The 27496-nt window shown below is 55.6% G+C and overlaps 2 protein-coding genes across 4 annotated transcripts; both read left to right on the top strand.

The window, feature by feature from the left end:
- Positions 1 to 8170: 8170 nt before the first annotated feature.
- LOC102977782 (neuroblastoma suppressor of tumorigenicity 1-like) lies at positions 8171 to 17519 on the top strand. 2 transcript variants are annotated; one of them, XM_024125671.3, is made up of 4 exons: positions 8171 to 8271; positions 16654 to 16889; positions 17014 to 17125; positions 17217 to 17519. In XM_024125671.3, exons 2-4 carry the CDS (start codon positions 16723 to 16725, stop codon positions 17310 to 17312), a joined length of 375 nt encoding a protein of 124 aa, XP_023981439.1. In that variant the 5' UTR covers positions 8171 to 8271; positions 16654 to 16722; the 3' UTR covers positions 17313 to 17519. The 2 variants fall into 2 exon arrangements, with proteins under 2 accessions (XP_023981439.1, XP_023981438.1); XM_024125670.3 differs by having other exon boundaries at positions 17014 to 17519.
- Positions 17520 to 19608: 2089 nt separating this feature from the next.
- NBL1 (NBL1, DAN family BMP antagonist) lies at positions 19609 to 23699 on the top strand. 2 transcript variants are annotated; one of them, XM_028487786.2, is made up of 4 exons: positions 19609 to 20564; positions 20689 to 20800; positions 21429 to 21488; positions 22208 to 23699. In XM_028487786.2, the coding sequence occupies exons 1-4, from the start codon at positions 20398 to 20400 to the stop codon at positions 22457 to 22459; spliced, it is 591 nt and encodes a 196-aa protein (XP_028343587.1). In that variant the 5' UTR covers positions 19609 to 20397; the 3' UTR covers positions 22460 to 23699. The 2 variants fall into 2 exon arrangements, with proteins under 2 accessions (XP_028343587.1, XP_023981436.1); XM_024125668.3 differs by lacking the exon at positions 21429 to 21488 and having other exon boundaries at positions 19619 to 20564.
- Positions 23700 to 27496: the final 3797 nt, after the last annotated feature.

The following is a 27496-nucleotide window of genomic DNA, read 5'->3' as shown; positions in this document are numbered from 1 at the left end:
GACCAGGGCTCGAACCCGTGTCCTCTGCATTGGCAGGTGGATTCTTAACCACTGCGCCACCAGGGAAGTCCTAATGTTTCCTATATTTTTAAAACCCCTAAATTAACTTACTTTTTAAGTGGGTGGCCCTGACTGGTCATTTCTATGGGTCAGTGACTTTCAATCGGAAGAAAGGCTTCCCAAAATTCTTACCATAAAGCATCCTCTGTTCTCATCTGAGCTGCTTCCCTGGGTCACTACCTAATCATGAGCAAGTCACTTGATCTCTCTGGGCCTCATTGTACGACAGTTGTAATGATCTCTTCCTGTCACACAGTACATATGTGAGGTCAGGCATTCTGTTCTTGAGGAGAAAAGTGAAATAGCCAGCTAAATAAGATTCTCTTATAATCAATTATGTAACAAATTATGATCAAAAGAATCATCCCCCTTTAAGCTGGAGGTTTATCAATTGTGATATCCCATGACAGACTGTTTCACACCCCAGAAATAAAGAGAAGGCCCACCACTTTACTTCCTCTTTTCTCTATAGTGGACTTCATGGATAAAACCCAAGTTCTACTTGTTTTACCAGGAAAAGTCCTCTTCTCAAGGAATATCAAGGTAATTATAGATCTTTCCTTAATCTATGTAGATACCCTTCTTGAAGACCAGGAGATAGAGCCACAGAAGGTGAGGCACAGAACATGTCAATTAGTGGCCACATCTAATGACACCTCTCCCTTGGTCTCAGAAAGCAGCCATAATACTTCTTTTTGGCCTGGACATGTGATCTGTAAAGCCTCAGTTTAGTTGAGGAAGGGGACCCTTGGGGGCTTGCTCTCACTTTGCCAGAATCTCTGCAGATCTTCCAGGGGCCTCCCAGCCTTCAGCCTCTCCCCCTCCTACCAGTTTTAACTCGGTTTAATGCGTGTTGTTTCCTGTTCAGACAATTTCGATGGTTCCCCGATAATGCACAAAATATCGGTCCACATTTCTTAGCCTAGCATTGAAGGTCCTCTACCATGTAGCCCCTATCTCTGCCTCCTACTGTATGCCCCCTACCCCATCCATGGAGTAAGATAGAGGCCAAGAGCAGGGGCTCTGGAGCCACACTTTTGGGGTTTGAATCCAATTCTGACACTTACTCGATGCTATGGGGCCTTGGAAGTTATTTGCTCTGTCCATGCCTCAGTCTCCTCATCTGTAAATGGGAGCAGTGATGCTAATACCCACCTCACAATGTTATTATGAGAACATATGAAAAGCCTTTTGAACAGTGCTTGGTGTATAGTAATGTTAGACTCTATTATTACTATTGCCCCCTTTAAAGCTATTCTCCACACGGCAGCCAGTGTTAAAACATAAACTGGATTATGTCAGTCCTCTGCTCAAAGCCTTCATCTCATTTGGCGAGAAAGCCGAAGTCAGTAGCATGGACTCTGAGGCCCTGCGTGATCTGGCCCTCCTGTTGCCGGTCTGACTTTGACTCCTACCACCGGCTCCCTGTTCCTCTGCCCCAGTCCTTCTGTCCCTGCTGTGTCTGAACACATTGCACGTTCCCTCTCTTCTCCCGGGTGTCCACACAACTGCTCCCTCATCTCTTTCAAGTCTTTACTCAGTGTGTGTCAGGGAGACCCTCCCAGACTGCTCTGGTTTTTGTAATCCTCCCCCCCGCCCCACCCCCCCAACACACTTCTCTGCTTTCTCTCTTTGGCCTTTATCATGATCTCACAGTTTGTATCTTTACCTGCATATTTTGTTGGTTGTCTGTCTCCTCCCACTAAAATGAAAGCTCCCTGAGGGTAGATATTTTTTATTATTTTGGAGTTTTCTTTTTTACTGCCGTATCCTTAGTACCTGAATACAGCCTGGCATACAGTAGGCACTCGATAAATATTCACTGAGAAACTGAATGTTAGTCTATTACCTCCATTTCAATCAAACTAGTTATCTATTCCTGAAACACATTTTCCTAGGAGTGACAAATTTATTCAAACAAATACGTTTATTTCACAAGCCAAATGTATCCATTTTGGTGACTGCCTAGAGGAGCTGTGTTAAGAAGGATTCTGAGGCTACATCTGGGCCAATCCAGAAAGTGTGTGTTAGTGGTCTCTTCTGTGGTGCTCTGAAGGTCTGAGGGCCACATATTTGTCCAGCACATTTGTCCCTTTTCCCGGGCCCTTTCTTTCTTAATGCGGACTGCTTTCTCGACTTGTCCACGTCTTGCTCATACCTCAGAGCCCTTGTTTAAACCCTCCTTCCAGCAAGCCTTTCCTAGGCATGCCAGCTCCTTGGGACTGCTGCCTTCTCTGAACCCCTATGGTCTCATGCCTGGGCAGCTTCCCTGCCAATGAGCTTTTCCTTTGCTCCTCTCCTTCCCATTGTCAGTGTGTCTGCCCTTTTCCCTTATAGGGCAGGCCTTATGCCTTACTCTGTTTCCAGTTCCTGATGCTGTCCTGGACACTTAGTAAGTGGTCAAAAACATAGGTTGTTTTAATCAAGACTTTTGAGGAGGTAGGCAACGAACTCCTTCCAATCAGCTTAAAATTGTAAGATACTGGAGAAGTTCAGAGAGTCCAGGGAAAGGTGAACATCAAGGGCAGAGGGGCGAGAACCAAGCCCCTCATCAGCTCCTTCAGCAGCCAGAGTTCTCTAGAATTCTGCCCCTAATGCGATTCAGCTCCCTGGCACGGTCCCCATGCCTCTCCGTTTGGATTCCTCAGAGAGAGGACTTGATTGGCCCAGCCTCGGTCAGGTGTCACCCTGGGCCACAGGAGGACAGGTTCATGGAGAACGAACTTGGCTGCTGAGGTACCTTGTGTTGACTGGTGGCTGTGGTTGGAAGCCGGTTCCTTGGTAGAGGGGCTGGACAGACACCCAGGTGATAGTCTTTTGTGCCTTCCAATTCTCCAATAGCCATGTTCCTAACAGGAAGATTTTTCAAAGACTTTATCTGGTACACAGGAACCTTGAGGAAAAAAAGCTGTTCTGTGGGATATTAAATACAGAAGGACCAACTCTTCAGGAGAGAGAAAAATTCTCCTACTCTCTGTGGATATACGTGGGCTGCTGGGAGCTGAGAAATGGAAGAAACAACGGAGAAGGGACATTATAAAAGAATTGACTTGCCTAACGCTGCCCACCACCCTGGCAGCCCTGTTCACCGTGTTTACCACAGCCGCAGGGTGGAGGAATTCCAGGCACAAGGCCCTTTCCTGAGAGCCCGGCTCTGGTGCTGTCACTTGGAGGTGGGTGGGTTGTTACCGTGGGATCAGGCAGCCCCAGCTGAAGAAACAGGGAGAGTGATGTCGGGAGGAAGCAGACAAACAAGGAGCAAAGTGAGGGGTTGGGGATAGCCCCTGGCACCCTGTCCCTGGCATTTAGGTCACATTCCTGGTGACGTCGGTATGTTCATTCTTACAGATGAGGAAACAGCCATAACCACCACTGCCTCTCTGGAGTGGAGAAAGGACATTCCTTGGAGTCAGACCGACTTGAGTTTAAATTTCCACTCTGAAATTCCCCGAGTTTAGATCTCATCTCTGACCTTCCTCTCTTCTCATCTCCCCCTTCTTAGCACTTGATCCCTCTTGATTTTTGCTCTCCCACCCTACCTACAAAGGGCATTTGACATTTTTCCAGGGGACAAGTTCCCCTTGGGGCCTCATTTCTGCTCTCCAGTCACGGCCAACGCCATACCTCCCACACCCTCAGTAGCCTTCAGGGGCAGACCCTATAGTGCATTGTCACCTCCTCCTGCTTTCTCTGAGCCCAAGATGGGGCCCAGAGGCTTCCTGAGCCCCCAGGGACAGGAGAAGGCAAGAGCCAGCCCAGGGGGTGGGCTCAAAGTTAGAAGGTCTGATTCTGCTCCTGGATCTGCTACTGACTCGCTGAGTGAACCTAGGCAAGTCCTCTTCCTCCACGGGAAGGGAAAAGACCACACTAGTAGCTTTCACTTCCTAAGGGCCGAGCTGGTGCCAGGCTCTGTGCTTCATGCACACGTCCCTCAGTGAATTCTCCCAGTAAGCGTGCACTTGGGCACTATTAAAATTCCTATTTCAGAGATGAGGAAACTGAGGCTCAGGACATGCATTACTTGAGTGAGGTGAGAGAAAGCTTTGTGCTAAAGCCTGGGTTTGATCCAGGGACTCTGACTCCCTGCCTTCTCTCTGCTATACACCTCCCTAAAATAGCTTTCATTTTCTGGAGCACATGCTATTTTCCAGGAACCGTGCCGAGCACTTTGCATCCATTTATCTCCTTGAATCCTGCGTCCTTCTCATCATAATCTTACCTTAAACGTCGCCTCCTTGAGATGTCTTCTGAGGCTTTCCCATCCCATCACTCACTCTGGCTTGCTTAGTTCCTCCGTGACACTTAGATGATGAGAAACCCATTCTCCTGCTTTACTCGTACATGCTCCACCTCCCTGTTGCAGAACTGAAGCTTCCTGAGGGCTGGGACCTTGTTGGTCCAGCCCATTGTTGTGTCCCTGACACCTCTGTGCCTGGCACACAAGTCTGCACAAAAGTATTTGTTAAGTAAATGAGAGGGACTTCCCTGGTGGCGCAGTGGTTAAGAATCCGCCTGCCAATGCAGGGGACACAGGTTTCTAACCATTTGCTGGCCCTGCCCTCCAGCTGCTCCCGCACCAGGCTGGATGCTGGGAACCGAAGGCGTTGTGTGTGTGTGTGTGTGTGTGTGTGTGTGTGTTTGGGGGTGAGTGGACCATTGTACCAAGAAAATTCTGTTGTACCTGGCCTTAAGGACCCTGAATATTCAGATTCATCCCAAAGAGGAAACGGGGAGGGTGATTATTCACTTGTTTTACTAAATCAACTCCTTCCTGTGCAGTGGGTGCTCTACGGTGGGTGCAGACGGGCCAGAGGTCTTCCTTGAAATCTAGGCCCCTCTGGTGAATTTCAGGAGAGCCCGTGCTCTGCAACAAGAGAAGCCACCGCAATGAGAAGCCTGTGCGCAGCAACGAAGACGGAACACAGCCAAACATAGATAAACAAATAAATAAAAGAGTTTATGTAAATAAATAAATAAATAAATAAATGAGAGCCCTGGCAACAACTCTAGAGAGTATATGCTGTTACCAGCTGCACTTTACAGAGAAGGAAACCGAGGCCCAGACAGGAAACAACTGGCACAGAGTCAGTGGGTGATGGAGCAAGGATTCAAACCCAAGCAGGAAGACCCCAGAACCTTCCGTGATGAGTCCTCACGGCCCCTCCCACCTACACATTTGGACATGTGGACTCTCTTGGTCTTTATCTTGCAGAAGAGGGAGGGACTGTGATTGTCCCAGGCCCCAGTACCAACCTTCTGAGTCAGTGGGCCAGACTGGGAGGGAAGGCCTTTTTTTGTTTTCCCTCTTTCTCCGGGAGAGTGCAGAGGTTTGGACCCCTGTTGAGGCCAAGCTGACGGGATTAGAGGAAACAGCTGGCCCAAGCCCGTGCCCTGCGGGAGGGAGCTCACATTCCCAGGACTCGGGGAGGGAGCAGCTCCCCATAGCCCAGTCACATTCCAGGTCGGTCATTTTCCTGAGCCCAGATGTTTGCTAATGAGCTGGGGAGAGAGGCTTTCAGCCCTCTACCCCAGCTCTGGGCCCCACATTACCTCGGCCCCAAGAGGCTGGCCCAGGGCCAGCAGGCTCTGGCTTCAGGCCCGTGCCCAGGGCCAGCCAGGCCTGTTGGGGCAACTGGCGCACCGCTGCCAGCCAGGTGCATCTCCGTGTGCTTGGAGACTCTGACGTGACAGGTTCTGCCTCTCCCGCTGGGGCCCCACCACCCTGGGTCCTGGTGGTGCAGCATCCTTGCTGCAGCCTGATGGAGGGGCTCTGAGGCAGTCAAGAGGGTGTGGTGGGCAAAGGAGCATGGGCTTTGGAGTTGACGGGTCTGGATTCAAGTCTGGACTTTGTCCATCACTAGTGGTGTGATCTGGGGCAGGTAACTGGGCCTCTGAAGCCTTGATTTTTCTCATCTGTAAAATGGGAATAATGATAGGATTATGGTCCGGTTTCCATACAATAAAGCAGGCATAGTGCTTAGTATAATGCCTGGCACAAAGTGATAGCTGTTGACAGTATTAACAAGTTACCTTCCAGACCCCTTGTTCACATGGTAGCCCTCCTGTAATTACCAGTCTTCACCAGACAGGTGTGACCCAATCCCAAACCCCATGTCCTTGATTAGGTGGTTGGGTGGCTGAACTGTCAAGGGCTTCTACTTCAGGCTGTCTGTATGATTTGACAAACTCATTAGGCTACCCAATTGGCTTCTTGCAGTGGGGTGGGTTCTTACAAAATGTAGACATCCAGTCCCCACCCCACCTGGGGTGCACATTGAGAGTGGCAGTGGTGAGCACAATGGTCAGTGTTTCCTGAGTGCCTCCTGTGTACCAGGCAGTAAGGCTACACCTGGTGGGATGTGTTTCCTCCAACAGACGGTAGCTGGCATCCCCTTTACTGTGTGACTTTAGGCCAGTTACTTAACCTCTCTCTTGGTCTTGGTACTTTCACTTATGAAATGGGGATAACAATACTGTTTATTTCACAGATTTATTGTGTGGGTGGAAAGTGCTTAGAATGGGACCAGGCACGTAGTATAGGAAGGTGCTCAATATGCCTGAGTTATTATGAGCATTATTACAGTTATACTCATGGAAACATTTATGGGGGATATTAATTACTTAATTCAACCAAATATATTGTACCCCTTGATGCCAAGCCCTGGGGACACTGACACAGGTGATCCCTGCCCTCAAGGAGCCCACAGTCAAGTGGAGGAAAGAGATCTACTCAACTAGTCTAGAGGGAAATTACCATGAACAGAGGGTATGTATCCTGTGCTTCCAGGATCACACCGGAGAAGGGAGGGGTTTATGCTACTTGGGTCTTGGGAAGGCTTTCCAACCTGGTGCTTGAAGAATGCCTTTACCAGGAGACGAAAGGAGGGGAAGGGAACCCCAGGCAGAGGGAACAGCACAAGCAAGAGCTAGGAGGCATAGAGACGCAGTACTGGGTTTGGAGAGGCAGATAGGTCAGCGTACACCGTGGAATTATCAGCAGGCCACTAGGAGCCACCGGGATGCTCAGCAACCTGTGACATTGGATGAGCAGGGCTGCTTCCATTTGGGGGCTTCCAGCCAGGCTGGGGTGAGATGCATGGACACCCACCACTGTGGTAGAACGCAAAATTCCGAAATCTTGTCTCAGGACCGGGCTACTACTTTCCAGGAGCAAAGCTATTTTCTCGCTTCACTGGCACACCAAACAGAGAGGGCACGACCGAAACCCGCCCGAGTGCCCAAGTACGGGCTGATAAGCTGGGTACCCCTGTACCCAACAGCTTGAGGCTGGGACGCCGCGCTGGGCGCTCTGCTCTTCCCAGGAGTCAGAGAAGTGAGTCCAGTTTCCGACGTTCCGAATAGTCCTCCTCGGGACTCTCAGACCCTTCTCTGCACACTTAAGCCAAGTGCCTGGCGCTGAGGCGAGGCCGGGCGGAGGTCGAGTGACACTAGGGAACTAAGAGCGCGGACCAGCCCCGGGTCGCACGGCCGGGAGCGGATAGGTTGGGCGCACCGCAGGACTGAGGGAGGACAGTCTCCTGGTGCCGCGGCTCGGTGAACTGGGGCGCCACACCCTCGGAGCAAGACTGCAGCACCCGGTTCCCACAAAAAGGAACACTTCCATCTTTGTCACCCGGAGGCCTGGCACGGCCCGATGGCCGGGCTGGGGGAATGTTGGAGAGAAGTCCGAGCGCAGAGAAATCCGGCGGAGGGCGCTTTAGAACGAGCCGGGGCGCCGGGCTCTCTGCCCTGCCCCTAGGGCGCCGACCAGGGCGGCCCCGGAAGCTCCGCCGCGCCGTCGGACCGCGCCGGAGCCCGGCCCGGGGCTCGAGGGCGACGGGGAGAAGGGGCCGGGGCCCCGGGCGGCTGAGGCGCCCCCTCCTGCGCGCGCGGAGGGAGCGGCCCAGCGCGCCCGCCCGCTCTTTCTTTTTCGCGTCCCTCCCTCCACTGCCCCCGCCCTCGCTCCCTATTTGGAGCGGAGACACCCCTGACGTCGGAGCCGCTCGGCTCGCCGCTCCCCCGCACCGCGCGCCCGCCCGGGGCCGCAGACAGCGCGCAGCGCAGCCCAGCCGAGCCTCGCGGGGCCGCCGCCAGCCCTGCCGGCCGCCTCCCCGAGCCTCCCGGGGGCGCCGCGCCTGCCCCCCGCGGCCCGCAGACAGCTCCGCAGGAACCGGCGGGCGCGCCGCGCTTCCCACCGCCGCCGCGCGCGCGGTAAGTCCCGCCCGGGCCGGCACGCGGGCGCCCAGCTTCCAGAGGCTTCGGCCGCAGGCGCAGCGCCGCGCCCCCGGCCCTCCCGCCAGCCCAGGGCACCGTGCGGAGGCGCCGCCGCCGAGCCCGGGAGCGCGGGGGGCTCGGGGCGCTGGGGCTGGGGACGTGGGCGCGGCACGGGGTGGCCAGGGAGCACCCCTGCGCCCCGAGCCGGTCCCCCGACTCAACAGGGGTTTCCATTTCTCGGTAGGAGTTCCGCGGCCAAGAGAGAAAGGGAGGGAGATGCACGGCCGAGAGAAAGCCGGGCGGGTCGAGGGCGGGTCGGGCCGCGCGGCCGCCGGGGCAGCGCCCGGAGCTCGGCCGCGGGGCTCGCGCGTCCCCGCTGCTCTGTCCGGGCCTCGCCGCGCCGCGAGCCTCTCCACTCCCGTACGTTTCTGCCTCCTTTTTGTCTCTCTCTGTGTTTCTATCTCCCCATCTGCCTGTCTCCGTCTCTCTATTTCCGTTCCTCTCTTTCTCTGGTTCTGGTCCCTTTCTTTCTGTTTCTCCGCTTCTGCCTGTTTTCCATTTCCCTGGGTTTGTGCCTCTGCCTTTATGTTTTCTCTCCGTCTCTCCGCCTGCCCCGCTGTGGGAGTCTCTCTCCGAGTTCCTGCGTCTTCCTGGTCCCCCGCCCTCAAATTCGGACAGCGCCCCCAGCCCGGGTCGGAGGCACGGGGCCCCCACCGGGGATCGTGAATAGTTTCCTAAACCTGGTAAAAGAAGCGAAACCCTCCCCCTACCTTCCGCCTGCCCCGGGGGACTGGCCTGGGTCATCCCCCTGGAATTGAGTCTGGGGCAGGGGAGCCAGCCTTTCCGGGGGCTCAGTTTTCTTAAGAGTTCCACCCCCGCGAGGCGGCCTGGACAACTGGGCCGTGCTGCCGGCCACCTGCCCGCCCCGCTCCCTGGGCGGGGCGATTCTGATCTTTTACAAGCCGCAGTAAAGGGGGCAGCTGGCCGCCTTGGCGTGGCCAGGGGGTTGGCCGGCACCCGGGGAGAAGGGCACATTTTCAGGCTTTCCGAGGTCCTCGCCCAGCTGGAGGACACCAGCCTGTAACTACGGGAACCCCAGGAAAACAGAGGTCAGGGCCGGAGGCCAAAGGCTGGGCGCTGACGGGGGATGGGGGTGGGGAAGCAATTTGTCAACAAGGAGCCCCTCACCCTTTGTTACTGTGGAAACCACCAGCCTCCTGAAACTCCTCCAGTTGCTGGGGCCGCTTGGGTGTGGTTTGCCTTTGGTTGGGGCCAAAGAAAAGGCGAGGCTGGAACATTTCGTCGGTGACCCCCCCCATCCCCACCCTTGCGAGCTGGACCTCTTTCTCTTGGGCCTGCGTGCTAGAGGGTGGACCCAGGAGGATGTGCTGTGCATTAGCCGCATATATCTTCATCCTTTTAGAGTGAAATTTCCAACTGAGTTCGCTCCTCCCCACCCCCACCCCCAAGGGTCGCAGACTGCGGGAGCGGGAGCGGGCAGGGATGCTGGTGAAGTCTGCAGTGGGACTTCTGCTGAGCAGATGTGTAGGTCGGCCCTGCAGCAGCTCATTAGCATCGATTTGTTTTGGAGACAGTTTTCGGTCAGGAGGGTCTGCGGGCAGGCGGGCCGTGGTCTGGGCTGGGGGGCTGTAGCCAGGGAGGTGGAGCTGCTTGGCAGAGATGGGCAGGCCTTTGGGGCATGGGCTTGGCCCTTCGTGTCCGCCCCTGGACGGTTGGTTCATGCTCTGCCAGCGCTGAGGGAAGGAAGGAAGCCACCCTGTGGTGACTGGGGTCATGGAATCACAGTGGCCTTAAGCAGCGCACTGGAGCCAGGCTCCTCTTGAGGGAATCTGCTAGGATGCACTTTCCCAGGCCGTGCTTCCCATTTCACAGGGGCAAATGGGAGGCCTGGGCTGGTGAAATGAGTGGTCAGTGGCCTCTAAGCACTGTACTGTCCTGCCTCCAGGCACACAGGCAGTCAGCGGATGAGCTTGGGCCTGAACTTGTCCTTGGACCCCAGAGTGGGCCTGCTGAGCTGATCAGGGCTGGGGTCTGACCCTGGCTCGCCCCTCCCTTCAGTTGCACCATTCAAGGAAGTCCCCTGCACTCATTCCAAGACCTGCGGTGGTTGCCGCACTCCTGCTGGTCCCCAAGCCTAGGGCCGCGGCCGCAGATGCCACACCCTCTGCACCCAGCAGCATGTACACCGGCAGCCAGGCCCAGCCTGTTTGCTCGAAGTTGCTGGTCTTTCTGGGACCCTTTCCCTTCAGTCAGTGGCCCAAGAATTAGAGTCTGAGTGGGATCTTCCTCTCCGCTCCCACCCTGGCAGCACAGACAGTTCATAAAACCCTCGCCCAGTCATCATCTTGTTTGAGTTTCCCCTAAATCCATTTTCTTCGAGGCAGATGCAACCCCGGGGTTTAGATATTCTCAGGACGCATTCAGGATCCAGTGGGAGGGAGGGGGAGGGGGAGGGGAGGGGGAAAAGGAGGGGAGGGCAAGGGGTGTGTGGGGGAGGGGGGAGGGGGAGACAGAAGGGTGTAGGCAGAGTTCAGGGAGGGTGAGTAGACCTGGGTGACTCAAAGCTAGCACTCGTAGTGACCTCTGCTGAGGACATCCTGTGACAGGTGTCCTCTCCTGAAATTTCCATGCCCTCTTCAGTTTAATTCTCACAATTGCCCTAAGAGGCAGCTACCCCCACTTTGCAGGTGAGGAAACTGAGGCACAGAAAAGTTAAAGGGGCTGAGCTAGGGTTTGAAATGGGGTCTGTCACAGTCTGTTGTGAATAGAGGAGACCCAGACCCGGCCCTTTGTGTGTGTCAGGGTGGGGCAGGGGAGGAGGAGAACAGGGAGAGGAAGGGACTGGGCGCATCTGGTCTGATAAGTTTGAAAAATAACTCACCACAAACCCCACATGCTTTCTGTGTGAATCCAGATGTCACCAGAGCCCACAGGTAGAAACTTCCATCTGAATCCGCTGGGGCCTTAGGTGGGAAGGATTTCCAGAGGAGGTTACGGAAAGCAGAAGTTAAAGCTGGGGAGAGGCTTGCCTTCTTCTAACCATTTGCTGGCCCTGCCCTCCAGCTGCTCCCGCACCAGGCTGGATGCTGGGAACCGAAGGCGTGGTGCGTGTGTGTGTGTGTGTGTGTGTGTGTGTGTGTGTGTTTGGGGGTGAGTGGACCATTGTACCAAGAAAATTCTGTTGTACCTGGCCTTAAGGACCCTGAATATTCAGATTCATCCCAAAGAGGAAACGGGGAGGGTGATTATTCACTTGTTTTACTAAATCAACTCCTTCCTGTGCAGTGGGTGCTCTACGGTGGGTGCAGACGGGCCAGAGGTCTTCCTTGAAATCTAGGCCCCTCTGGTGAATTTCAGGGGTTTGTTTTTTTTTTTTGCGGTACGCGGGCCTCTCACTGTTGTGGCCTCTCCCGTTGCGGAGCACAGGCTCTGGTCGCGCAGGCTCAGCGGCCATGGCTCATGGGCCCAGCCGCTCCGCGGCACGTGGGATCTTCCCGGACCGGGGCACGAACCCATGTCCCCTGCATCGGCAGGCGGACTCTCAACCACTGCGCCACCAGGGAAGCCCTGAATTTCAGGTTTGATTCCAGGCACTAGGCCTAGGCAGTGGGTTGGGTGACCCCTGTCTGCATTGCTGTTACGGGGGACCCTTCTCTGGGGAGTTGGGGGGCTCTTGAACTGGCTGGTCCTCAGAATCATGTGGGAGTGGATACAGATGCCTGGGTTGCATCCCACAACCCAGAGTGTGGGGTCGGGATATCTAGGGCTGGGGCTCGGGCTTCTGAGTTGTTGGCAAGCATCTCAGGGAAGATGCTAGGTTCTGGTAGGCGTGAAACGTAGAGAGGACCCCACAGGCCCGACCCCAAAGCCTACGTTCTCGCTGCCCCACCCCCGTCCTTCCCCAGGAAGCTGCCAGGGCAGGTGCCCTCGTCCCCTGCGTGGGAGACATGGGCCGTCACTTCCTTGCTCTGTGCCTCAGTTTCCACGGGGCTGGAGTGGGTCGGCTGTGTCCCCTCCCCTCCCCCAGGGGCCTTCTTTCTGTGTTGTTGGCAGCCTCAGATGTGTCAGGTGTCGGCACAAGGCCTCTGAGGATCCGGAGGGCTTGGATTGGGGAGTGGACGGTGGGGTGATAGGAAGGTACCCACCCTGGGCTGAGGGTGCCCTGATTGTGGCCTCCCCACAACTCGGAGGAAGGGCGGCGCCGTACCTTCCCCAGGGCTCCAGTGAGCCAGGGGTCGGCCACGGCCGCATGCTCCTCTGCAGGGGAGTCCAGGCTGGGATTTGAACTCTGCCCCGTGGGGCGCCCATGCTTCTAACCCTGGCTGTGGCTGAGCCCCGGAGTGCTGACAGGGTAAGAGACGCAGCTGCTGGGGCGGGAAGCCCCGGCCTCTGCTTGCTTCAGATCATTCCCCGTCAGCTTGTCTTCCTCTTTTGTGAAGCTCTTTGTGGTTACCCTGCTGCTGTCCAGTTCAAATCTCAGCTTTAGCGAATGCTAACTGTGTCAGCTTGAGCAAATCTCTTAGCCTCCCTGTGCCTCGGTTTCTTCATCTATAAAATGGGGGAAATACCGTATCTGCCTCCTAGGGTTGTTATAAGGACCGAATAGTGAATATACATAAAAGCCTTAGAACGGTACCTGGCCCACAGGAGCATCTCTTACTACTAGGAGGCTGGGAGGGGTGTGCTGGGCTGATACCCGTAAACCCCCTTTCCTGGCCTTGCCCGTGCAGTTCTCTCAATCACGGGTAACTAATTGTACTCCTGAGTTCAATCCAGAATTGAGAATCTCTCCTCCCCCGGCCCCTCCAGCTGTCTGACTGCCCCGCACTGAACAGCTGCTTCCTCTTCACCCACCTCCCTCGACCTCCCCTCCAGGCTCTGAGCTCCCCAGGCCCCCACCCTCGCCGCCCTCTCCTCCCTCCTAGAAGGTGCCTGGTAAACTGGTGTCAAACTGCAGGGAACCGCCTGGCCTGGGGAAGGGCACTGCTTGGCCTGACTTGCTGGGGGCCTCGGGACAACCCCTCTGCAAAGCAAGAGGATTGGCTTGGGGGATGCCCTTCCCACCCTGGCGTTCTGGGACTCCCGTGACTTGTCGTGTGACCTTCAGGGTGGGAGGAAGGGATGAGAATCTGGGTGAGGCTCTCAAGTCTCAAGAAGGAAGGTCCGACTGCTGGATCAAAAAAAAAAAAAAAATCAGCTGAGCTGCTGCCTGAAAAAACAAAACACAAGCCAACAAAAAATAAAACCTGCTAGCAAAGAGCCGAGTCCAGTGTGAAGGGGGGGCAGCAGGGGTTCTTGGGGGCTGGGTGGGAGGGTGTGTGTGGGAGACCGGCCCCGCGTCCCCCCTGGTTTCTGCTCCAGCGTCCAGCTTTGGCTCTGATGCCAGCCCAGGCCTCCCCACCATCCCCCCGGGGGAAGGGAGCTGGCCTGAGGTGGGTCCCTGCGGGGTGCTGGGTGCTTTCATCGCATCCTCCGAGTCATTTTCAAGGAAAGGGCTCTGCTCCCCGTTTTAGGGCTGAGGTCGGTGGGTGCAGAGAGGTGGACTGTACTTCCAGAAGTCACGCAGCTCCTAGGTGGGAGGCCTGGGACTTGAACTTAGGAGGCTCCCGGGGCCATGCTTCGGCTGGAGCTCAGGGCTGCTGGCCTGGGGAGGCTGAGTGTGGCCTGGCCTCTCCTCTGAGGTTCCGGCCAGGGCTTGGTGAGAGGCCGGGCCTGGTGGGTTGGGTCATAGCACCCCTTCTGTGGGCCCAGCTGACCTTTAGCTGTGCCCTAGAGAGGGGGGTAGATAAGGGAGGTGGCCTTCTGCCTCAGTTTATCTCATTTCCCCTCAGCATCTGCTACAACCTGACGTGTGATAACCAGTCCTCTCACCCTCCAGGCCAGTGACTCCCCTGAAACACTCACCGGTGTCCCGTCTCCCACTACACCTTGTTATTAACCTCAGCCCCCGTCTCAACTCCGCTCCCCCTTAGCCTGGTCCGGGCCCATAGCGTCAGTCCTAACCTCTCCTAATCCAAACCCCAAACCAGCCCCAGCGCTCATCTCCAGGCTACTTTCATTACAACCGCAAGCTCCGTTCCCGATCCTAAGGAAACCTAACATCACCCCCTGCCCCGCCTGACCTGGCCTTCCTGAGGAATCCCGATGGAGTCAGGCATAGGACAAAAGTCCCCGGACCTCTCTGAGGTCTCTGGGGGCCGGCCTCACCTGGGGAGGCCCAGGGAGCTCTGGCCTTAGGTGGGTCTCCGCTAGTGTGCTACAGTGGTCGGACCCTGGTGCAGAGGCTAATTCCCCAGGGACAGAAAAGGACCTGGTGGGGTGAGAAGGCCTCCTGGATGCTAAGGGTGTTGAAAAATTAGGTTGCCAGTTAGGAAAAAGTCCATTCTATTTCCTTAGGATGTGGTTGTACTGAAAACATGGGCTCTGCTGTCCACCTTGTGAGACCGGAAGTGTGTGGGCGAGAGCCTGGGTCATGACACAGACTCCCTTGGATGGGGCAGAGGGTCTGGACTCACCTCGCACTGCTCTCCCCGCTTCACCCCTCCCCACTGGGCCGGGAGCAGGGGTCAGCCAGGCATTGAGATCCAGTGAGATGGGACTTGTCTCTGCTTCCGGAGACCTCCTGCAGGGAGAAGGGGCGGGACCTGAGCAGAGCTTGCTGGATGGAGAGAGAGGAGCTACCGCGGAGGCGGTCACAGCTCCTCAGGCCGGCCTGGGCCTCCCTGCAAGCCCAGCTGAGTCAGCCCGCGTAGTTAGCCTGCAGGAGCGGGCAAGACCCCCCAACACCTCTCACTTCCCGGCTTTTTACCAAATACCTGCCACTTCAGCAGAAGGTGGGCTGAGGGTAGCCTTGTTCTGAATGGGATTTCCAGCCCCGAGCCAGCCTGACTAGTACTGGGCGTCTGTGAGACCAGGGGGACCATACTTGGCCCTTGCTCCCAATTCGGCCCCACCCAGGCCCCTCTGGGGACTGTCCCAAGACACAGAATCCCAGTCTGAGCGAGCTGGACCACTTCTTAAATTAAGCCTGGCCTGCATATCAGAACCACCCTGGAAGCTCGTAAAAAAATGCAGAATCCCACCCCACCCTAAAACTTTCACTTCACTAGTCCTCAGGGAATTCTGACGCTCTACCAGGTTTGGAAACCACCAGTCCAGGGCACCCCACTCATTTCACAGGTGGGGACACAGGCCACAGTGTCCAGGGTCCCACAGCATGTGTGGATTCCAGACTCCCAGTCCAGTGCCTTTTCCCCAATGTCCTGCCCCCAGAGGACCCCTTTGTGAGCATTGCCCTCATTTCCGAATCTCTATGAAGCCTCCCTCCTCCACAATTCTTACAGTGTTCACTGTGGCTCTCCAGCTGCCTAGTCCCCTCCCCCCACTCCTCCCAGCCGTACTTTAGCCCTAGAGGGGGTGCGGGGCCCCGGGGGGCGGTGGGCAGGTGGGCAGGGAAGAACGCCCCTCAGTACCCACAGCTGCCTGCGTCTGCTCGAAACCTACAGAAGATGAAGTTGGGGAACATTGGGAAAATCCCCTTTGAGTCAATGCTTGCGACACACACTCTGCCCTGCACCTCCATCTCCTGGCAGATTCTGGTATTGCCTTATTAGTGCCTCGCTCCATCCAATTCACAGAGCGTCAAGCCCTTGGCTTGGATTGCCTCGCCTCTTTGTTCGACTCAGGGGTGAGGTTGGAGCTGGAGATAGTGATGTGTGTGTAGACTCAGGGCTTGGGGCTCTGATGGGGCATCGAAACGAGAAGTACAGTCTAGTTTGGGGTTAGTTTTTTCACCTGAGGGCCACCCATCCAAGGTGGCACAAGAATTCACAGTGACATGAAGACGGTTGGCTTTGCTGACAACCGTGGCAGCATGTCCAGGAGACCTGCTGGCTGGCCAGCCCCTCAAGGACCCACAACATCACAGTGAGGAGGGAGCTAATGATTGTTCAGTACTCAACAGGGTGCTTGGAAACTGAGTGTCTGGCTTAGTACTTGCAATATTCATTGCCACACACAGCGTCACCATCCCCCTTTAGATGAAGCAAGTGAGGCACAGAGATAAAAAGTAACTTGCTCAAAGCTACAACGTAAGTTATAAAGATAACTAACACATATGGAATGTGTATTATCTGCTAGTCTCTCTGCTCAGGGCTCTTCATGAAATACCTTGTTTAATCTCCATGATACCCATCTGATGCTCGTACTATTAGCAGCCCCAGTTTTGAGGTTCATACAGGAGAAATAACTTGGCCAAGATTGTGCTTGGCTAGTAAGTGGCAGAGGTAGGCTTTAGACCCGGACAGTCAGGTGTCAGAGCCCACGCTGTAACACCACTGCCCCCTGCCCTCTGCCCAGCCTCCTGGACCCTGCTGGCCTCACCTGCAGTCTGCACTCAGTTCAAGGGCTCCAAAGGTCGCGGGCACGATGCTTCGGGTCCTGGTGGGGGCTGTCCTCCCCGCCATGCTGCTGGCTGCTCCACCGCCCATCAACAAGCTGGCCCTGTTCCCGGATAAGAGCGCCTGGTGCGAGGCCAAGAACATCACCCAGATCGTGGGCCACAGCGGCTGTGAGGCCAAGTCCATCCAGAACAGGTGGGATCCCGGGGTGGTGGGTGGAAGGGGTGAGGACACGGGCCCAGGAGGGAGGAAGAGGACAGGGCTGCCCATTCTTGCCTCCACCGTGGTGACACGGACGCGGTGGGCTCTCCTCCCACAGGGCGTGCCTGGGACAGTGCTTCAGCTACAGCGTTCCCAATACCTTCCCGCAGTCTACAGAGTCCCTGGTGCACTGCGACTCCTGCATGCCGGCCCAGTCCATGTGGGAGATCGTGAGTACTGCTGCCCGCTCCTGCCCAGCTTCCGCCCAGAGCCGGCACCGGCCTTGGCCACAAGTGCTTAGTGTGGCCCCACTGTGTGCAGGGTTCGAGCCTCGTGCTGGAGATACAGACATGGTCCTTGCCACGTGATGGCTCACAAGTCCGACACCAGCATGTACAGGACAAGAGCTCTTTCTGAAGTCAGTCACATGCTGAAATCCTTTCGGTGGCTTCCCATTGATACAGGATGAGACCAAAATCTATGCCAGGCCCCATAAGGCCTGCCCACAAGGCATGGTCTGGCTCACCAGTCTTTCTAGCTTCATCTTGCCTCTCTCACCTTCTTCACTAGCTTGACCCTGACACCAATCCCACCTCCTTTCAGTCTCTCTTAACCTACTCCGCTTACGACCACCATGGGGCCGAGGGGGAAAAGGAGGGGAGGGCAAGGGGTGTGTGGGGGAGGGGGGAGGGGGAGACAGAAGGGTGTAGGCAGAGTTCAGGGAGGGTGAGTAGACCTGGGTGACTCAAAGCTAGCACTCGTAGTGACCTCTGCTGAGGACATCCTGTGACAGGTGTCCTCTCCTGAAATTTCCATGCCCTCTTCAGTTTAATTCTCACAATTGCCCTAAGAGGCAGCTACCCCCACTTTGCAGGTGAGGAAACTGAGGCACAGAAAAGTTAAAGGGGCTGAGCTAGGGTTTGAAATGGGGTCTGTCACAGTCTGTTGTGAATAGAGGAGACCCAGACCCGGCCCTTTGTGTGTGTCAGGGTGGGGCAGGGGAGGAGGAGAACAGGGAGAGGAAGGGACTGGGCGCATCTGGTCTGATAAGTTTGAAAAATAACTCACCACAAACCCCACATGCTTTCTGTGTGAATCCAGATGTCACCAGAGCCCACAGGTAGAAACTTCCATCTGAATCCGCTGGGGCCTTAGGTGGGAAGGATTTCCAGAGGAGGTTACGGAAAGCAGAAGTTAAAGCTGGGGAGAGGCTTGCCTTCTTCTAACCATTTGCTGGCCCTGCCCTCCAGCTGCTCCCGCACCAGGCTGGATGCTGGGAACCGAAGGCGTGGTGCGTGTGTGTGTGTGTGTGTGTGTGTGTGTTTAGTGTGCTACAGTGGTCGGACCCTGGTGCAGAGGCTAATTCCCCAGGGACAGAAAAGGACCTGGTGGGGTGAGAAGGCCTCCTGGATGCTAAGGGTGTTGAAAAATTAGGTTGCCAGTTAGGAAAAAGTCCATTCTATTTCCTTAGGATGTGGTTGTACTGAAAACATGGGCTCTGCTGTCCACCTTGTGAGACCGGAAGTGTGTGGGCGAGAGCCTGGGTCATGACACAGACTCCCTTGGATGGGGCAGAGGGTCTGGACTCACCTCGCACTGCTCTCCCCGCTTCACCCCTCCCCACTGGGCCGGGAGCAGGGGTCAGCCAGGCATTGAGATCCAGTGAGATGGGACTTGTCTCTGCTTCCGGAGACCTCCTGCAGGGAGAAGGGGCGGGACCTGAGCAGAGCTTGCTGGATGGAGAGAGAGGAGCTACCGCGGAGGCGGTCACAGCTCCTCAGGCCGGCCTGGGCCTCCCTGCAAGCCCAGCTGAGTCAGCCCGCGTAGTTAGCCTGCAGGAGCGGGCAAGACCCCCCAACACCTCTCACTTCCCGGCTTTTTACCAAATACCTGCCACTTCAGCAGAAGGTGGGCTGAGGGTAGCCTTGTTCTGAATGGGATTTCCAGCCCCGAGCCAGCCTGACTAGTACTGGGCGTCTGTGAGACCAGGGGGACCATACTTGGCCCTTGCTCCCAATTCGGCCCCACCCAGGCCCCTCTGGGGACTGTCCCAAGACACAGAATCCCAGTCTGAGCGAGCTGGACCACTTCTTAAATTAAGCCTGGCCTGCATATCAGAACCACCCTGGAAGCTCGTAAAAAAATGCAGAATCCCACCCCACCCTAAAACTTTCACTTCACTAGTCCTCAGGGAATTCTGACGCTCTACCAGGTTTGGAAACCACCAGTCCAGGGCACCCCACTCATTTCACAGGTGGGGACACAGGCCACAGTGTCCAGGGTCCCACAGCATGTGTGGATTCCAGACTCCCAGTCCAGTGCCTTTTCCCCAATGTCCTGCCCCCAGAGGACCCCTTTGTGAGCATTGCCCTCATTTCCGAATCTCTATGAAGCCTCCCTCCTCCACAATTCTTACAGTGTTCACTGTGGCTCTCCAGCTGCCTAGTCCCCTCCCCCCACTTCTCCCAGCCGCACTTTAGCCCTAGAGGGGGTGCGGGGCCCCGGGGGGCGGTGGGCAGGTGGGCAGGGAAGAACGCCCCTCAGTACCCACAGCTGCCTGCGTCTGCTCGAAACCTACAGAAGATGAAGTTGGGGAACATTGGGAAAATCCCCTTTGAGTCAATGCTTGCGACACACACTCTGCCCTGCACCTCCATCTCCTGGCAGATTCTGGTATTGCCTTATTAGTGCCTCGCTCCATCCAATTCACAGAGCGTCAAGCCCTTGGCTTGGATTGCCTCGCCTCTTTGTTCGACTCAGGGGTGAGGTTGGAGCTGGAGATAGTGATGTGTGTGTAGACTCAGGGCTTGGGGCTCTGATGGGGCATCGAAACGAGAAGTACAGTCTAGTTTGGGGTTAGTTTTTTCACCTGAGGGCCACCCATCCAAGGTGGCACAAGAATTCACAGTGACATGAAGACGGTTGGCTTTGCTGACAACCGTGGCAGCATGTCCAGGAGACCTGCTGGCTGGCCAGCCCCTCAAGGACCCACAACATCACAGTGAGGAGGGAGCTAATGATTGTTCAGTACTCAACAGGGTGCTTGGAAACTGAGTGTCTGGCTTAGTACTTGCAATATTCATTGCCACACACAGCGTCACCATCCCCCTTTAGATGAAGCAAGTGAGGCACAGAGATAAAAAGTAACTTGCTCAAAGCTACAACGTAAGTTATAAAGATAACTAACACATATGGAATGTGTATTATCTGCTAGTCTCTCTGCTCAGGGCTCTTCATGAAATACCTTGTTTAATCTCCATGATACCCATCTGATGCTCGTACTATTAGCAGCCCCAGTTTTGAGGTTCATACAGGAGCAATAACTTGGCCAAGATTGTGCTTGGCTAGTAAGTGGCAGAGGTAGGCTTTAGACCCGGACAGTCAGGTGTCAGAGCCCACGCTGTAACACCACTGCCCCCTGCCCTCTGCCCAGCCTCCTGGACCCTGCTGGCCTCACCTGCAGTCTGCACTCAGTTCAAGGGCTCCAAAGGTCGCGGGCACGATGCTTCGGGTCCTGGTGGGGGCTGTCCTCCCCGCCATGCTGCTGGCTGCTCCACCGCCCATCAACAAGCTGGCCCTGTTCCCGGATAAGAGCGCCTGGTGCGAGGCCAAGAACATCACCCAGATCGTGGGCCACAGCGGCTGTGAGGCCAAGTCCATCCAGAACAGGTGGGATCCCGGGGTGGTGGGTGGAAGGGGTGAGGACACGGGCCCAGGAGGGAGGAAGAGGACAGGGCTGCCCATTCTTGCCTCCACCGTGGTGACACGGACGCGGTGGGCTCTCCTCCCACAGGGCGTGCCTGGGACAGTGCTTCAGCTACAGCGTTCCCAATACCTTCCCGCAGTCTACAGAGTCCCTGGTGCACTGCGACTCCTGCATGCCGGCCCAGTCCATGTGGGAGATCGTGAGTACTGCTGCCCGCTCCTGCCCAGCTTCCGCCCAGAGCCGGCACCGGCCTTGGCCACAAGTGCTTAGTGTGGCCCCACTGTGTGCAGGGTTCGAGCCTCGTGCTGGAGATACAGACATGGTCCTTGCCACGTGATGGCTCACAAGTCCGACACCAGCATGTACAGGACAAGAGCTCTTTCTGAAGTCAGTCACATGCTGAAATCCTTTCGGTGGCTTCCCATTGATACAGGATGAGACCAAAATCTATGCCAGGCCCCATAAGGCCTGCCCACAAGGCATGGTCTGGCTCACCAGTCTTTCTAGCTTCATCTTGCCTCTCTCACCTTCTTCACTAGCTTGACCCTGACACCAATCCCACCTCCTTTCAGTCTCTCTTAACCTACTCCGCTTACGACCACCATGGGGCCTTTGCACATGCTCTTTTCCCTGTTTGGCATACCTTTCTCCTCCTCCCCCTCCTAGTTAAATTCTAGTCATTCCTCTGCACCTGGCTCAGGCATCATTTTCTCAGAACCCCTTTCCTGATCCCCCAGGCACTGTGTACCTCTGCTTGGAGCATCTGTCACACACACAGTTTTTCATCTGCATTTGGGTGATTCTGACAAGTCTGTTTCCTCTGCTAGACTCTGAGTTCCTTGAAGGACCATGCCTGTCCTTGTGTCCCCAGAGCTGGCATGGAGAAGGTGCTCTGTGGAAGGAGGGAGGGAGAGACAAGGAGGAAGGAAAGGAAAGGCAGCTAGTGGTGCGACAACAGGGGAAGAGTGAACGCTAACGGGGCGAGCCTTGGCTGGGCAGGGTGGGCGGGTATTGGGAGGGGCTCGTTGAGGAAGTGATGTCTGGGCTCGGGTCCAAAGGTTGAGTAGAAGTTAAGTGGGCAAAGTCTAGGGCGGGCGGGGGGTGGGGGGGGTGGGGGAGGGCGAGGGGACGGGTGGGGCAAGGACCTCCCAGACAGAGGGAATGGCATGTGCAAAGTCTCAGGCAGATCAGGCAGGACAGAGTTGGCGGGAGTGGGGCAAGGTCAGGGGTGGAGAGAGAGGTCCGCCGGGGGTCATTCTCAAGGTCCTGGGTGGCCTGAGTGAGGAGTCGGTTTTTCTTCGGTAGCAGTGGGGGCCCTGGGGGGGGGGCGGAATTTCAGGCAGGGGCGGACCACTTGGGTCCCCTCAAGGTGCCCTCTGGCTACTGTGGGGATGGGCAGGAAAGTGGCAGGACGTGAGGAAACAGGTCAGGTGGCTCCTGCAGGGACTCACCCCCCTCCCCCTGGATGGGCCCAGGTGTCCCAGGTGGGCTCAGGCTTCTGGGGTCTCTGGGATTCTTGGTCCCATGAGGAGTGTTACCCTGGGGGCCTTCCTGCCTGCCCCAGGCCCTTGGGAACCTCTCTCCCCTTCTCTCCTGCCCTCCGCAGGTGACCTTGGAGTGCCCTGGCCATGAGGAGGTGCCCAGGGTGGACAAGCTGGTGGAAAAGATCCTGCACTGCAGCTGCCAGGCATGCGGCAAGGAGCCCAGTCACGAGGGGCTGAGCGTCTACGTGCAGGGCGAGGACGTGCAGGGCTCCCAGCCCGGCCTCCACTCCCACCCGCACCCTGGCGGGCAGACCCCCGAGCCCGAGGATCCCCCTGGGGCCCCCCACGCAGAGGAAGAGGGGCCTGAGGACTGAGGCCCCCGACTCTTCCTCCCCTCTCGTTCCCTGTGGAATGTGGGGTCTCACCCTCCCGGGGAAGAGTTGGGGAGAGGCTGAAGCCCCCCTTTGGCACTGGATGGACTTGGATTCAGACTTGGACTTGGAATGCTTCCCGTTGCCACGGAGATCTGAAGGGGGTGGAACTGGCGCCAAGCTGCACAATTTAATATATTCACGAGTTGGGGGGAAGAAGCAGAGGTCTTCAGGGTTCTTTTTCGGAGGGGGGTTCTCTTCTTTTCTGCCTCCTAGACATGTGCCCTAGGGAGGGGGGATAGTTGGCTAAGCTGCTGAGTTGGGGTGAGGCCGTCCAAGACGCGCCAAGGCCCGCATGGCCCCTCGGTGGGGCAGGGCCCTGGGGGTGCAGATGGTGGCACTGGGCCTTGAGCTGAGGTTGGGCGCCTTGCCAGTGGCAGCCCTGAGGCAGGGCTGGCAGAAACAGGACGCCCCAGCCCCACCGGCTTCCCCAAAGGCCTTGCACCCCGGTCCCCAGGGCAGCTTCTCCCCGGTGGCACTGCGGTGGCCCTCCCTCAGTGGCGTGGTTGGGAGTCAGGTCTGGGCAGGACCCTGCTGCCTCACGGCCCTGGAGCTGGGAGCCAGGCTCCCTGCCTGCCTTGGCTTTCCGGGGGGCGGGGAGGAAGGCAGGGGAGGAGGAGCCTTGCTGGGCCGGGGGAGGGGATGACGCCCTCGACCGGAGAGCATCCTTCCCTCCTCCACCTCTCCCAGATCTTAGTGCCTCTCCCTGCCCCCCAGGTTCTAGGCCTCTCAAAGCTGATGGAGCCAGCCTCACCCTCTTGGGAAGCTCTTTCTGAATATCGGATGCTGGGGAGGCGTCTCCCTTACCCAGAGGTTCCCAGGAGGGACCTGGGTGGGATGGATTCTGGATGAGCCTCAAGGAACGAGGAAGAGGAGGGGCGAGGGCTCGAGGGGCGGCTGTGTTCACTGTGGCTCTCCAGCTGCCTAGTCCCCTCCCCCCACTTCTCCCAGCCGCACTTTAGCCCTAGAGGGGGTGCGGGGCCCGGTCTGGGCAGGCGGGCAGGGAAGAACGCCCCTCAGTACCCACAGCTGCCTGCGTCTGCTCTTCTGTCCCAGGGCTGCTGCCAGCCCCACCAGCCCCCTGCCTGGGGGTACCCCGGCCCTCACGGCTATTCCGACAAGAGCTTCTGGAGCTTGTAACCAGTAGGATGGACCCCGAGTTTTCTCATGAATAAATTCGTTCAACACCTGTGTTCTCTTCCTCACAGGGCAGCCCTGCTGACTCAGGGCTCCCCAAGGGGCGGGAGTCAGGCTGCATGCACTTGGAGCCCTGAGCGCCCCTCCCCGCATCCTGGTGGTCCTCACTTTCCCGCCATGACGTGCCCCACCGGCTCCTGGCTCCCCACCTCCCGCCTCCGTCCTTGGCTGTCTGTTTCTGGCCTCGCATATACGTTGGCTGGGCCTCCAGAACCCCTTTTCTGTCTTTGACCTTTGATCCCTTAGGCCCATGACACCTCTTCACCCTCACAGTGACCCTGCATCAGCCCTTCCCTGCACCCCAGCTGGCTTGGCCTCTGGAGAAGGGGAAACAGACAAAAACTAATGGTTACAAATTGATACAGGAGGTGGGGTGCTGTACTAAGTACTTTATATCAATTAACTCGCTGAATCCTCACCACCACCCTGCGATGCAAATACTGCCCTCGTTTTACAGAGGAGGCATCTGAAGTACAGAGGGATGAAGTAATTTGCCCAGGGTTGAGAAATGTCTCCAGTAGGACTTGAACCCAGGCAGTCTGGCTGAATCAGTCTTCTCGGTATAACCTTAGTAACTGCCATTTGCTGACCACCTACTATGTGCCGGGCTGGGTGCTTGACAACTCTGGAGTCCCTTCCCCTTCACGATGACCCTGTGGGTTTGAGATCATCACCTGCATGCAGCTGAGCTTGGGGCCCCCCAGATTCTCCATTGAGACAGGGCTGGTGGGATGGGTGAGAGCTATGACTCTCTTTCTTCCTTGCACACATTGCTGTGACCACCAATACCAGGCAGTTTATATATATTGTTTCTAATCCACGGAGCATCTTCATTTTGCAAATGTGAACTGAGGCCATTATGCCCTGGGAGTGATTCCCCCAGGCTGGGAGGCAGCGGCGCGCGCTTATTCCAGTCTAGCGCCCTCTAATGATAACAGTTGTGTACTACACACGATTTCCTCCGGGTACCAAGCCTTCCCTTCATGGCGGCTCTGTACTGTTGTGTAGGTTGTGTACTTCCCAACTACAGAATGGCGCTTCTTGCGGTCGTGCAGGACACAGCTATCCAGGGTGGTCCTGTGTCCTTTGATGTGGAATTGGGTTGGAGAAAAGTATATCTCTCCTGCACGCAGACGTCAGTGAACTCTCAGGCAGGGATAAGCCCTGGCCATATTAACAGTCATTCTATACAGCTGGAGGTGGGAACTGACTGGAGGGCACAGAGAAAGTACTCAGAGACTAGGTCCAAATGAAGGACTTCCTGGGGTGGTGTCCTTGGTACTAGGCCTCTGAGACCTGAGCATCAACTTGGCAGGATGAGTCTTGGTCAGGAGCTGCCTTCATCCTCTGTATGGAACAAGGTGGGGTATAAATGCATAGATATGTAAAGAAATTTAATAAGAGCTGGTTGAAAAGGAGGCAGGCAGGTGGGTTGGCACGGCTGGTGGCAGGCCTGGAGTGCTAGCCAGAGTTCAGACTTCACTCTCATCACAGTAAGAGCCCTGGAGGTGTCTGCACAGAACTGGGTTTCATCGAGACGAAAAGGAGTCTTGTGGGAAGAGGAGGAGGGGGAGGCTGGAGACCGGCTGGAGACTGCAGTAGTCCAAGCAGGAGGTGATGGAGGCCAGAATTGGGCGGGGGCGGGGTAGGCCTAGGGAGGCAGGGCCATGGTAAAGAGGCAGGGCCACACAGAAGAGGCGCTGCTGATTGGATGTGGGAGCAGCGAGTGGGAGGAGCCAGATCTGCGAGAACAGAGAAGCATCTCTAGGTGTGCCAGTTTGCCAACGGGAGTGAGATGTAGATTAGTGACGGCCAAGTTTTCTCTTCTTCAACCTCAAACTGAACCACCAAGACAGCCCAGAAGAGAAATCGAAGGTCCACCTCCACCATTCTCCCCAATCCCCGCAAGGGTGGAGGGATTGAAAATCTTTACAAGGGATAAACACTGACGCAGCACTGTCCACGCTGGCCCCTCTCCGGATGGGCGGATAATTAGTACCGGCTTCCCCTCCTTGTTTGCCTATATAGAGCCAATAACTCCCATCTAGTTTTCCTCCCATGCTCTGAGCCTCTGGGAAAATCCTCTCTGCCTGGGTTCAAATCCTGGCAGGGCTACTTCCTAGCTGTGTGATCTTGAGCAAGTCACTTAAGATCTCTGAGGCTCAGTTTTCCCGTTAGTAGGTTGGGGAATAATGATTGCACCACCTCATTCCCAGGGTCGTGGGAATGAATCAATGTACATGTAGAGCTTGGAACAGTGCCTGGCATATAATAGAACCTCAATGAATGTCAGCCATTATAATAATAATTATTGAGAGTAAATGATTGGCCCACAACTGCTGGTGGTTGGGCTGATAGTTTTCTTCATTCATTCGCTGAACATATATTTATGGCAACCTAATATGTGCTGAGGATACAACAGTGAACAAAGCAGACAAATCCCTGCCCTCAGTTAACCAGTTGGTTAATGCCTCCTGCGAGAGCAGCTCTGAGCAGGCCTCACAACCTCCCTGGACCTTGGTTTCTCCATCTCTGTCATGAGCAGCTCTCCTTGGTCCCCTATATACTGACAGGCATGGAGATCTGGGACAGAGGACTTCCTAAGACTCAGCTGTCCCATTGTGGCACAAGCCTTCTCCTCTAGGGAGGGAGCACCCTGTGGCTAGAAGTAATAAAGAAAACACTGAGCATCCTTGAAGGTCCCTCTCTACCCTGAAATGTTAAGGACATCCAAGACTGTATTATTCCATGACTGAAATGACAAATTCAGGTGCATACGCAGAACTTCTGAAAAGTTCTTAAATTCAAGATAATAACTGTGGCCACAAGGTGGCACCACCACCCAGGCCCAGTCTTGAAAAATTATTTTTTTAAATTTAATTTTATTTATTATTTTACACAGCAGGTTCTTATTAGTTATCCATTTTATACATGTTAGTGTATACATGTCAATCCCAATCTCCCAATTCATCACACCACCTCCCCCCACCCCCGCCACTTTCCCCCCTTGGTGTCCATACGTTTGTTCTCTATATCTGTGTCTCTATTTCTGCCCTGCAAACCGGTTCATCTGTACCATTTTTCTAGGTTCCACATATATGCGTTAATATACGATATTTGTTTTTCTCTTCCTGACTTACTTCACTCTGTATGACAGTCTCTAGATCCATCCATGCCTCTACAAATGACCCAATTTCGTTCCTTTTTATGGGTGAGTAATATTCCATTGTATATATGTTCCAGAACTTCTTTATCCATTCATCTGCCGATGGGCATTTAGATTGCTTCCATCAACTGGCTATTGTAAATAGTGCTGCAATTAACATTGGGGTGCATGTGTCTTTTTGAATTATGTTTTTTTCTGGGTATATGCCCAGGAGTGGGATTGCTGGGTCATATGATACTTCTTTTTTTAGTTTTTTAAAGAACCTCCATACTGTTCATAGTGGCGGCTGTATCAATTTACATTTCCACAAACGGTGCAAGAGTGTTCCCTTTTCTCTACACCCTCTCCAGCATTTATCGTTTGTAGATTTTTTGATGAAGTCCATTCTGACCGGTGTGAGGTGATAACTCATTGTAGTTTTGATTTGCATTTCTCTAATGATGAGTGATGTTGAGCATCCTTTCACGTGTTTGTTGGCAATCTGTATATCTTCTTTGGAGAAATGTCTATTTAGGTCTTCTGCCCATTTTTGGATTAGGTTGTTTGTTTTTTGATATTGAGCTGCATGAGCTGCTTGTGAATTTTGGAGATTAATCCTTTGTCAGTTGCTTCATTTG

Source organism: Physeter macrocephalus, chromosome 3 (genome assembly GCF_002837175.3).
Source record: "Physeter macrocephalus isolate SW-GA chromosome 3, ASM283717v5, whole genome shotgun sequence".
Taxonomy (NCBI): domain Eukaryota; kingdom Metazoa; phylum Chordata; class Mammalia; order Artiodactyla; family Physeteridae; genus Physeter; species Physeter macrocephalus.
Note: the sequence above shows the minus strand (reverse complement) of the source record. Positions and strands in the feature narration are given on the sequence as shown.

Excerpts from the sequence above, each read along its gene's own strand:
- LOC102977782 (XM_024125670.3), top strand. The coding sequence starts at position 16,723 with ATGCTTCGGGTCCTGGTGGGGGCTGTCCTCCCCGCCATGCTGCTGGCT. Across the intron at positions 16,890-17,013 it reads GCCAAGTCCATCCAGAACAG|GGCGTGCCTGGGACAGTGCT; the intron begins GTGGGATCCCGG and ends CTCCTCCCACAG.
- NBL1 (XM_028487786.2), top strand. The coding sequence starts at position 20,398 with ATGCTTCGGGTCCTGGTGGGGGCTGTCCTCCCCGCCATGCTGCTGGCT. Across the intron at positions 20,565-20,688 it reads GCCAAGTCCATCCAGAACAG|GGCGTGCCTGGGACAGTGCT; the intron begins GTGGGATCCCGG and ends CTCCTCCCACAG. Across the intron at positions 20,801-21,428 it reads CCCAGTCCATGTGGGAGATC|ACTCTGAGTTCCTTGAAGGA; the intron begins GTGAGTACTGCT and ends TTCCTCTGCTAG.